The sequence below is a fragment of the Glycine soja genome, chromosome 2 (assembly GCF_004193775.1).
Source record: "Glycine soja cultivar W05 chromosome 2, ASM419377v2, whole genome shotgun sequence".
NCBI lineage: Eukaryota > Viridiplantae > Streptophyta > Magnoliopsida > Fabales > Fabaceae > Glycine > Glycine soja.
Genome location: NC_041003.1, coordinates 50542094 through 50554719, shown reverse-complemented (window position 1 = coordinate 50554719; position 12626 = coordinate 50542094). Strand labels below are relative to the sequence as shown.

Here is a 12626-nt window from a genome sequence, read left to right as displayed (position 1 = left end):
ACTTATATATTGTATCTTGGCATTATCTTTAGCCGATGTGGGACTTGGATTTTTCCCAATACACCCCCTCACGTACAGCACTTTTGGGTTTGGTGTGTGGATAATATGGTCGGTGGTCCATTAATGGATCTAGGATAGGCTCTGATACCATGATAGAATTTGAGAGAAGCTGAAAAGCTAAAATTTCTCATTGATTGAAAAATGAAAAGGGCAAGTTTACACAATACTGTTGTGTAATGAAAACTAACTCTAACAGGAAGTGTAACTGAAAACTAACTCTAACTGAAAGCTAACAAACTACAGTCAGAATAACAAACTGACAGCTCACTAACAGTTATCTGTCAGCACAGTCAGTGGGAAGTGCATACAATTGGCTAGTTAAGGAAATGACAGATGAGAATCAGGATACAGTCTTTAATGATTTATGGGAACTCCAAATTCCAACTAAAGCCGCTTTCTTTGCTTGGAGAATAATTCAGGACAGACTGCCTACAAAGACCAATTTGCATCGGAGAAATGTGGAAATCAATGACAGTAGGTGTCCATTTTGCAGGAATTTTGAAGAGGATGCAGCACATTTATTCTTTTCATGTGATAAGGTCATGCTGCTATGGTGGGAATCATTGTCTTGGATAAATGCGGTGGCACCTCTCCCACAAAATCCGAGGCACACCATTTCCTCAACATTCCTCTTGCAGACTGTCGGGTATCAGGAGGTAGCGTTGGCAGAGTTGGTGGATATCCCTAACTAGGAGCATTTGGCACCATAGGAATAGGATTGTCTTCTCAAATGACAATTTCAATGTCAACAAATTGATGGAGGATGCTATATTTCTTTGCTGGACATGGTTTAGAAACCTGGAAAAAGGATTTGACTTACCTTTCCATTACTGGTCCAGTAATATCAGGGATGATTTTTGTAATGAGGGGGGGAGTATGGTTATAGGTATTGGGTAATTATATACCAAGTTTGCAGTCAGATGTTTGGTAGCCTAATTCTTGTTAATTAACTTGTATTAGGTTGCCATACTTCTGCATATCTTGGTGCTGATGTGTATTTTGTACAGTACCTCTTGTACTGCTGTTTATATCTAATATCAGTATTTTTGCTGACCAAAAAAAAAACTGTCAGCACAGTGACAGTTAACTGACAAGTAAGAATACTCTAATAAGCAGTAACGCATAAAAAGAAATCTATGCTAAAATTCAACATTCTTACCTCAGAATAATTGTTTCCAGAAAACCCTCCTAAGGCAGTAGTTGGTTCAAGGGGAGCCTTAAATGCACTAAAGCATGTTTCAGTGGAAGTGTAATGCTGAAAATGATAAAATAAAATAATTAGAGCCAACAAATACACATCACAACAACACTGTTATGATTTAAGTCTTATTAAACACAAGCTATGGATAAATTCACCATAATCTATAAGAAGTAATTATGTATAGAAGCACCAAGGGAGCATTCTACATTCAATGCATTTGACACAATACAGCTACACTATCTACAAAGAAAAAAGAAATGAAAAGCAGGTATTCCATCCATACCTATGCAAATATTTCAACTAGTATTTTTATTGGAATTTAGTATTTCTTAACACATTAATCTATTTCTTTTAGAATATTTGTCTGCTCATAAAGTAAAACTGTTTTAAATTAAACTCGTCTGAATAACAAAACTAAGGTAATCCATAATTAGATTACAGAAGTTTACCTGAAAACAATACTCAGCATGTTCAACACCTCCATAGTTGTCATAATTGTCAGGGTCCATTTGAAAATACTATTAGAATACAAATAAAGACAAAAAAGGAAATCAAATGAAGGCTTCTATGTATGCCAAAAAAAAGAATAATAAATTGATATAGAACTGAATAAGAAAAGTCAACTGGTTGTACAACTTACAGATAATAGAAGCCAAATAATTAATTATTTGCAATACACAATTCAAAAGTACTATAGGAATAATTTGGATAGTAGTGGGTTGGACCTGCAAAATGCTTTGAGTGGCACAGTCATCGCCTAAAGGCTTCAAGCAAATGTCACTCAGAGATACTAAAAAACCAGAATAATTTGCACGAATTCCATCAACCTGTTGGAATATTGAAATGTAAACATATTTTTTAATAAAAAAGGTTACAACAGCTCCATTTAAATTCTAGTAAGTAAAAAGAACTGAAAATCAAAACACCTTTTCCTGTATTTCGAAAAGCAATTCAATATTTTCTTCAGTTATGATACTTGGTGGCTTGCCATGCTTAGATTCAGGGATTGTCGCTATTATGAGCTGAAATATACACAAACAATATTTTAAAATGTGATTTATTTCAGATAAAAATAATAGCAGGAAATAAGAAGGCAACATAACGAAAACATGAAAAAGGAAACTATGGTTGACTTCATATTTTCCACAAAGTACATGTTTGGATAGAAAGGGAAAACTTTCTTGGAAATTGGAAGACATTGACAAGAATGGGACACTAAAAATTGCATCAGCATCAATATCAGCATAATAATAAAATCAAAATGTGTTATTTGATAAATAACCAAAACATATCTATCGAGATTCGCTGAGATATTTATCTCATTCTTACTGATGTCCGAGGTCTATCTCCTATTATGTTCTTGAGGCTTGCACTAATGTTTACCATGCATGCAGGGTCAGTGACTGACAGGAGGTCCACTACTGGATATTGTACCTTGAAGGATATTTAGTAGCTTGGAGTAAAAAACAAAATGTTGTGGCTCAGTCTAGTGCTGAAGCTGAGTTCCAAGTTGTGGCATAAGGTATTTGTGAACTATGGCTGAAAATTATTTTAGAAGACTTTGAGATTAAATGGGATGGACCAATGGAACTCAACTGTGATAATAAGTCAGCTATCACCATAGCTTATAATCCTGTTCAGCATGACTGAAAGAAGCATGTTGAAGTAGTAGGCATTTTATCAAGGAAAATCTCAACCGCGGCTTGATTTGTACTCCATGTGTACTTTCACAAGGTCAACTTGCAGATATTCTTGCCAAAGAATTATGCAGTCCAGATTTATGCTAGTTGAGAATGGAAAAGATCTATTCTCCAACTTAAGGAGGAGTGTTGGAAAGAAGAGTGTTTTAGGAGATAAGAACTTCTTTAATGTTTATTTTTCCAAGTAGCCTAGATAAATGGTATAGCTAGATTCAATGCATCTTAGGAAGTAGTGGTATCTTAATTGCTCTCTTGTAAATTATCTTTGGCATTAATTGTCATTGTAATACTCTTGAATGTAAATACATCATTTTGCTGTGTGGAAAATACATTCAAGCTTCTCTTGTATCTTTAAGGAGGTTTCATTGGATCAATAAGTCAGAAGTTTGGCTTCTATTTGGCATAAAGCACATGGTCTTTTTAAGGGAGGGGGGATCTTCCTTGTAGATATGTTGAGGGATTAGGTAGCTTTGCTTCATTGAGGATTCCTTATCTTTCAAAACTCCAATTTTTTCTCTCCATCTTAATATATTTCTTCCTTTATTTATTTCTCTTTTTTTTGGTGTCTGTGTGTCTGTGTGTGTGTGTGTGGGGGGGGGGGGGGGTGGTAAATGCCAAACATGCAAATGAGCAGGCATGCTAGATAATTCATTTACATAAGAGGGAGCTTAGATTTCAGTAACTAGATCACACACATGGAATTAAGAGACTAGAAAGAAAAGTAAAATAAATTACAAGCAACTGAAACCTGTTCTATTCTGTAGAATGGAGCAAGGTGGCTATCAAAAAACTCTTTCTCTTCAGCTGCCTTACTCCCGGGACCAACCCATAACTGCAACACAAAGAAGACAGCAAGGCCAATATTCTTCAACTTCAAGAAGAAAATAAGGATTACGAGCATATATATTCTTTTGAAACTTATATTAGTATCACCTCTTTTTATAACTTATTACCCTTATTATTTAGTGACTCAAGATGAAGTACTAGCTATGAAGCACGGACACTTCAGCCCTTTGCCGTGTCCGGTGTCCGACACGCGTCCGTGTTAGTGTCCGACACCGACACGACACCCGTATTACGTTCTATATTTTGGACATTACAGGTGTCCACGTGTCCGTATCCGTGTCGTGTCCGATGTCCGTGTCGGTGTCGGTGCTTCATAGAGTACTAGAAAACAGCGTGTTGTGTGTTGGGGAGGGAGGATTAAAGAAGAAATATTATTAAAGAGGCAACGAGAGCAAGATACCCATTTAGAGAATAAATGTCCTCCAGCAAGAAAACAAACACAAAAATCATTCAACAGAAAAGCATGATCATATATCTTAAAGTTAGAATATTGAGAATTCTCTAAAATTCAGGAATTAAGGCCCAGAAATTGATTCGTATGTATCTATGTATCTATCCAGAAAGCTCAAGAAGACAGAAAGGTTGTTTCTATAAGAATGAACCCTTGGACAGTATTTTTTTTGTTTACAAGCACTTATTTGGTACCATAAGCCTTTATGAAAATATTTTTCTTCACATTATGTATAAGTATAGATCCACAGTGTTTTTTTTTTTTTTTTGAACTGCTAAAATAATATATATATTAAACGATAACTAGTACCAGAGGTACTACAAGATAACACAGGAGAGAAGATCTCCTGAAACAGAAAACAAAAACAGCATTACATCTGCCCGACAAGAATCCAGTGTAAAACAATTTTAATTTGTTTGAGCTGTTATGTAAAATGTGCTTAACATTTGAGCATATGTTCCAACAGCTAATCCAAACATGTCTAAGGGTAGATAAAAAAAACAAGGCAACACACCAAAAAGGATAAGGTAGATATTATTTGATAGGCAGAAAAAAGATTAAAAAAAAAGTGCATGTAGAAGTTACAGCAAATCCAAATTGCACACTGTGGAGATACTAAAAATGAAAATATGGTACCTTCTCAGGCCGGGTCTCCACCTCAAAACGAAGCAGACCCAAACAAAGCAAAACAACAATTGCCAATGAGGAACAAAGAACAATTGTGGGTTTTCTAGCGGCCCACCTTCCATATGTCCTGAATGCATAAACAAAATCAAAGATTATGTAATTGTAAACCTAGCAAGAACTGCTAGAGCCACTGACCTGTAAAAGCTGGACAGGCATCCTTGAACAAAAGAAAATTGCACCACATTCTGCCCTTGAGGATCTATCCATTGCACCTTTTATTTGTCAAGAGAAAGTCAACAATATCATTATGAATAATAACTAAAACAGCTCATTAAACATGTGAAATAAATCATTTAACTCTAGCACATCTTAATGTAGAATTGAAAGAGGCAAATTGAGAAACAAGATTCCAGAAATTAAATCAGGTCTCATGGCTAAGCAAGAAGAAAACACAACGAAGTTGTATTACAGATGCATTATGCAAATCATTTTACATACTAAGTAGAAACAGTGTCTCCTAGAACTCCAAGATCTTTGATAAATTGCTTTTTCAATAGAAAATAGCTCCCTAGTCCCTACTTATGTTAGATGCTAAGACATTGAGACAGAGTATTCAAGGGTAGCAGTCCTGTGCAGTTAAAATACTGTAATACAAAATATAGGTCGACAACCACCACTATGCATACAATACCAGCTATCAAAAAACAGACTCTGCTCAAATTATCTTTAAGTTTAAGCAGGAATGGATTTTGGAAAACAAGGTTTTCTTTTGTTTTTGGGGGGGAGGGGTTGAAAAGAGTTCATCATGAGAGAAAAGTTGTACGGAGATGGAGAATCAGATAGCACCCTATAGCAAGGGGGTGATTGATAAAAGAAACATAGCATAGAAGAGTTAGCAGTCCCTTTGCATAATAAGACAAAGAAACTCCTTCAAAAGACTGGTGAGGTGAAACCTGCAAAAATGCTAAAAAAAAAAAACAGGACCCTGTAACAGGAGAAAAAAATGAAGAAGGAAAGCATTAAGTAAAATTAAGGTATTTCACTCCAACTAAAAGCAGCATAAACCAGGCAAAAGAACACATTTCCTAAGCAATTTATTCTGCTTAGCACCTCCAAAACCTTGAGGAGGGAACTCTCTTCAAACAGAGAATACAAAAGAATCCAATGCTGTAAAGCTTCTTCACAATGTATGAAAACATGACTATTTATTTTAAAAAATAAAAAATAAACTACACATAATATAAATGTTAATGGAAAGGGCCTTATGTATTTGGTGATTTGGAATATCATTTATTTAAGAGAATAAATAAAGGTTCCCTATTCTTAGTGTTAATTGATAGACATTTGATCTCTATGAGATAGTTGGTTCATTACAAAGTATTAAAGTCTATATGACTTACCAAAAAAAAAAGTCTATATGACCAAGTAGTCTGGAGTTCAGCTCGTGCAGCTCCCATTCTTTTAAATAAATAAGTTGAAATTAAGCACAAGACAAGTGAACCTGAACATGATGTATGACTCAAGCCCAAAGAGCTCTAGCATGACTTGATATGCAGATTATTTAAGTATAAAATCAGTCATTTGACTTCACCTAACAATTAGCTTTTGGGACAGTTGGTTTCCACAATTATAATAATAACAAGAAATATTGAATCTTCCTTCTGAATGCCAAAACGATGGGTCAATACAAAACAAGCTTTCGCACATACCTCTGCAGGATGAGTTCCATCCTTTGGGAGGTTAGCAAAACTACTCCCTTCACCAACCATATCATCCAATAAGGGTTCCGCACTGGATCCAAGTCTCCTCCTTCCTCTTGTCCTTTGCAGCAATGCCCACCCAAACAACACAAAAACCAATACAATGTACAAGATAGCTATTGAAAAATCTACACATCTGACCTGTAGGTATCATTATACAAAAACCAGTTTCACATGTATCAGAAGCTGAAAGACAGTTTTTAAGTAGACAACCAAATGTTCCACTAGATCATGATTCATAAGGCATTACTTTCAAGAAAGAAAAAGGACAGAATTTATTCAGTTATAAAGCAAATGAAAATTAATTATAAAAAAAAAAATCAGCCTCTATTGTTTCAACCTTTAGAGATCCAATTCCAATGGAGCAGGGATCTTTTCTGGGTGGAGAAGGTTCTGAACCCGAGCAAACAGGTGATGAAGGACAATCACCACAAGAGCAGCCCAGCGAAGTGTCATTACATGAATATACAGATGCATTCATAAGTTTCATAGGAGAAGAGTCAAGAATGGCTGTCTTAAAAAGTATAGAATACGGAGAACCAGGAAAACCAGGAGGAACTTTCTGACCAAGAAATTCAGCCCACTCTGGCAATGATAATCAGAAACAAAACGCATTAACAGATGAAGAGCAAGTATAATACATGCAGATAAAGAGAAAACGAAATATTCTAACGATATGCAAAACATAAGCAGCTAATTAGTACCAAAATAGGAACAAGAAAAGTATGTCTGCAACAACTTAGGAGGATCTTTTGTATTCTTTTATGGCTAAACATGCATATCTGCAGTCTACCTCAGAACTACAAACATGGCATACAAGGAGTAAGTTAACATTAAGTAAACTCCCCATTTTCCCATTTATTGTGTGCAAAACTCAAGATCCATTCTCAAATTATAGAAAAACATGCACAATGAACATATCAATACTCAATACAAGAAGGGGGGAATCATTCTAATTGAAAAGGTAAGATCACTTGATAACAGAGTTCATATATTTCATACAATAAAACCACCCATGTTATAATGAATCACCTTTAAAATTGCTAGCTCCAGCCCCAACAAAATCTATGGCCCTTGTATTCATTGTCCCAAACTTTACATCCTTACATGATTCATATAGACCTTGTCCAAAAGTTTCAGTTAAGTGATAATCAATGCCATCCACAGTCGTATTACCATCAACCTGAAATGAACATAAGATGATCAATATCAAATTATAATTTAAAGTCTAGAGTGAATTTATAAGACTAAATATCATGAAAAAAAACTGATTTTTTATTACTTTATAATAAAACAAAGTATCTCCTATAATATAATACGTCATAATGTCATATGCTCCTTAAGCCATTACCTGCCTACTTTTCATGTATCATTTTTTTTAATCAGCAAAAGTAATATTGTATTATATTTAAATACAGTACAAGTTGTACTGGGAAATATACACGTGGAGGCCAAAGTGAGCAGAAATATGGTGCCCTAACACAAGCTATATAACACGAATTAAGGAACCATAATTCTGACATTATACTCGGCCCAAAACTACCCACAATTGTAGAGTTATCCTTCCCTAATCACAAAATGCATCTCTCATATTACTGGACCAGTGATGAAAAGGTATGCCGAAACCTTTATCCAAATTTTTTAATCATGTCCAGCATAGGAAAATAGCATCCTCCAACAGCTTACTAGCATTAAAGCTTTCATTTGAAAAAACAATCCTATTTCGATGCTGCCAGATGCTCCATGTCAAGGAGATCCACCAGCACTGCCATTTCTGAAACCTGATGCCAGAATCCCTCCCAAGCGCATGTTGGAGGAAGAGCTGTCTCGGACATTGTGGAAATGCTCCTGAAATGTTTGTCCAAGATATTGATTCCCACCAAAGCGGCAAAATTTTGCTGCAACTAAAGAAAAAGTGTGTTGCATCCTCTTCTTTATTTTTGCAGAATGGGCAGGTGGGATCATTTATTTCCACATTTCTCCTGCGCAGATTCACTTTAGTTGGCAGTCTGTCCCTGATTAGTCTCCACGCAAAAATAGAAGCTTTGCATGGGATCTTTACCTTCCACAGCACATTAAAAGCACCATCCTGATTTTCATCAATATGGTCCCGCATGAGCATCTTGTACACATTCCCCACTGTGTATACACCAGATGCATCTTCCTTCCAAATCCACTTGTCTTCTCGGTCCGGGTGAATGCATCAAAAAGTTGCCTTCTCCATTGAAAATCCCACTCCCAGCCTGCAGCTGCAAAACTTCCCATCTGCTATATGTGTTGGGGAGATTCGAGGGGTACACCTGTGGACCACGAGCCACCACATAAAGAGACCTGACACCACACTCTAACCCAAAACCTTAAGGCTCAGGTTTATGGGTCTTCTCCTCACTTATATGGTGCTCAACCTTTCCACTTCTACCCGATGTAGGACTTCACCTCACACTTGTAACCCAACACATCTCTCCCTCAAGTGTGAGTCTCTTCCACATGGTAGTCTCCCCCTCGAGCGGAAGTCTTTATCATCCACGAGTATAGCCATGGCCACCTGCGGTACTTGCCCTGCCCGCTAACCATTCTGGCCACCCCGCTTCACCTGCGGGGCACGCTGTGCCGCTAGCCATTCTGGCCACCTGCGGTACTTGCATACTCGTCTGAGCCGGAACCTGGTCGAACCTAGCTCTGATACCAATTGTTAGTATAGAGCAATAAAAGAAGAGAAAGAAATAAAGGGAAGAAAGAAAAAGACACACAGTTTAACGTGGTTCAGCACACAATGTATGTGCCTACGTCCACGGCTACACTAGGAGAACTTTTTATTACTTGCACATAAAGGCTTACAAGGTGTCTCTATATATAACACTAATGAGACACAAGTTTTTACAAACCAAGCGATGTGGGACTAAGACCACACAAGTTTTACAGACTAAGCGATGTGGGACAAAGGAACTAAGACCACAAACTCTAACAATATGACCTGTTGTTGCTGATAGGAAATAGAATATAGTCTAGGGTACTTCAACTTGAGTGGTACTCCATCCTCCTTCCATCCATCCTCCCAAAATCTGGCCTTTGCTCCACACCCAACTTTCCATTTTATCCCTTTATCTAGCCAGCTGTCATCTTCATCGGAATGAGCTATGAAATTGATGTCCTTCCACCATGTTGATTCACTGCTGCCCCTTCTTTCCCTATCCAGAATCCGCCATCCACCATATTTTGAAATCAGTATCCTAGCCCACAGGTACCCTTGGTTATGGAATAGGTTCCATCTCCACTTTCTGAGAAGTGCATAATTGAACTTTAGATCCCTAATTCTCATCCCTCCTTTCTCCTTTGGTAGACACACTGACTCCCACTTTACCCAAGCTATCTTCTTCTGCTCCATACCTCCACCACACAGAAACCGTCTCTGTATCCTCACCAACTTGTCCAAAACTTTATTGGAACCCTAAAAAAAGAGAAGAAATAGATAGGAATAGAATTTAGAACTAACTTTATGAGAGTCACCCTGCCCCCAAATGAAAGTAGTTTTTGTTTCCATTTCGCCAACTTTCTCTCACATTTCTTGATAATAGGATCCTAGACCTCACTACGCCTTGGGTGTTCGCCTGAGGCTAGTCAAAAGGCTAGTGCACAACATCCCACATGGGCATTGAGGTTGTGGAGCATGATAGAATGTTAGGATCCAATTGCAAGGTATAGGGCTTGAGTATAATCTAAGTATTTTTGCTGAGCAAAAAAAAAAAAAGGTATAGGACTTGAGTCCCACATTGGTAGTATGGGATTCTAGTAGGGGGGTTATAAGGCTTTGGGCTCTCCAACTACAACAGCTTTTGTGGTGTGGTTCTCCCAAGGTTTTTATCATAAACGTATAACATTAACAAATAACAACACAAAAAGCATCAAGTCGTTCCATTCTTCTAAACTTTTTTAATGAGGAAAGATTGATTAGTTATAAGAGCAATGAGGCATGATTAAGAAACTATAACTAAACATATGTAGTTTATCAATACCAAGCTAAGCTAAGCAATATTGCAAGTTCACTAAACTCATCATATTTCACACCTGAATTAGCAATTAGCATTTAGAATTATAACTAAAGTTTTCATTTATGATTCCATCAATAGATACCATAATTTAGCTACTTTATTGTTGTATTTTTTCATTTTAAACATCCACCTGTGGAGGGAAACCTACTGTCATAAGAAAAGAATAAGCTTTCAATAAGGATACATGCCTATCATAAGAAACTATAACTAAACATACGCAGTTAGTACAAAACAAATACAGAGAAGGAAATGCCTGACCTCAGAAATAGACGTCACGTTGATGAATAAACTCTGATTAGGAGAGCAAGAAAGTTCACAAAAAAGATTCAGAAAATTCCTCAAGCATGCTGGACAGCCCACTAGAATTGGTACTGCCTGCAAGATACAAAGTTTCTGTTACTGCATAATAAAAAACAGAAATAAACAAAATACTTATAAGGGTCGTTAGGTCAATGTCATCATGTCAATGAGGCGATTAATGAGAGTAGTAAAAGAAAATTCATAAAATAGTGAGTCCAACATAAATGGTATATATACTAGCGCTGCATATTAGATAAGTTTTTTGAGATATCAAAAGCTAGAAATGGATGTTATATCAGAAGCTAAAGAGCGAGCCAATGCAACACAACAGACAAGAACCAAAATCAATCAGCTGAGTTAAAAAACTTGCCTGTTGAACCTGGACTCTTAGTGTGTCAAACTGATCCGCCGTACAACAAACATTTCCAGTTATGGTGGGGCACAAACTTTGAATTTTGGCAGACAGTAGGTCATCAGGCTGGAGTTAGAAGATTATAATTAAAAGAATGAAGATGGTGCGTGCGGCATTAAGAAAGTAAAAAAAGAGATGAGATGAATAACCTTGACAGAAGGGGAACCATATGGGCAATTGAGAGCCTTGCCATCACTGCGTTGACCGCAAATATCATACATTGCGCAGTATTCTTCAGAATGCTTAGCCCTAAAGAGAAGAGAAATGATTACTATTACAAATTAGAAAGCGAATGATGAAATATAGATTTAGCAGTAGGTACCTATAGGTTTCACGTTGTGAGGCAGCAGGCGAAGAAGAGAGTAGGAACACCTAAACATGGAGAATGGAGGTGGTGGTCCAAGTTCAAGTCAACAAACCGATCAACAGGGAAAGAGAAGGAGAAAGGAGAGGAATCAGTTCTTACCTGTAATAGAAAAGTAACGGAGAAGATGATATCCATAGCAACGCAGAACAGATGATGATTAATGCTATTGCTGTGCTATGCTACTTCATTCCTCAACTCAATGCTTTCTCTTCTTCCTCTTTAAACGGAACCTACGAGGCCAGTTATTTAACGTGAACCCCTTTTTTTTTTTCTTTTTTTCATTTTCCCACGGATATTCTTCTCTTACGTCATTCGTTCCTGAATTTGTAAATTCTCTCACATTAATTCCTGAAGCAAATTAAAGAAAAACACATCTGAAAATATAAACCAACAATCACGTTACTCATAATTTCAAAAAAAAATATTAGTTATAATATTAGTAATTAACATGTACGTATTTTAAATCACTGTAAATAATTGAATTTAGAGACTTACTATTTAACATGTCAGAATTTATTTAACAGTTTCTTAATTTAATTTTCAACACTAATATTTTTCTGAAGATAATATGAAAGCGCCTACCATTTCCATTTTTAACTACTAAGATAATTGTTTAGGATTCTATTCAAACAATTGATTTTCAGACAATTATGAATATATATCTCACTCACTTGTTGTTTTACTGAAATACACCTCACTTTTTTATAACTTATCTTTCTTCAATTTAAAAAGAAAAATCCTCTAATTTTCTTAAAAAAAGGAATATGCTTCGATAATGCAAACTAATTTTACATCATCATCCATTCATAAATTATTATTTATGATAAATTTGTTGAATTTTTAAAATTATTAT

General features: G+C 36.3%; 1 protein-coding gene across 2 annotated transcripts in view; it reads right to left on the bottom strand.

The window, feature by feature from the left end:
• The window catches only part of LOC114404024 (NPC intracellular cholesterol transporter 1-like), a 47348-nt gene extending 35315 nt beyond the window's left edge, over nt 1–12033 (bottom strand). For both annotated transcript variants that reach the window (XM_028367187.1, XM_028367188.1), the window contains exons 1-15: nt 11873–12033; nt 11729–11778; nt 11556–11655; nt 11365–11472; nt 10953–11069; nt 7678–7828; nt 6986–7230; nt 6595–6786; nt 5081–5157; nt 4895–5012; nt 3710–3793; nt 2188–2283; nt 1987–2088; nt 1711–1779; nt 1220–1315 (exon numbers count right to left, since the gene is read on the bottom strand). In XM_028367187.1, the coding sequence (XP_028222988.1) occupies nt 1220–1315; nt 1711–1779; nt 1987–2088; nt 2188–2283; nt 3710–3793; nt 4895–5012; nt 5081–5157; nt 6595–6786; nt 6986–7230; nt 7678–7828; nt 10953–11069; nt 11365–11472; nt 11556–11655; nt 11729–11778; nt 11873–11908 (1641 nt within the window). In that variant the 5' untranslated portion in view covers nt 11909–12033. The remainder of the gene's footprint in view (nt 1–1219; nt 1316–1710; nt 1780–1986; nt 2089–2187; nt 2284–3709; nt 3794–4894; nt 5013–5080; nt 5158–6594; nt 6787–6985; nt 7231–7677; nt 7829–10952; nt 11070–11364; nt 11473–11555; nt 11656–11728; nt 11779–11872) is intronic.
• Nucleotides 12034–12626: the final 593 nt, after the last annotated feature.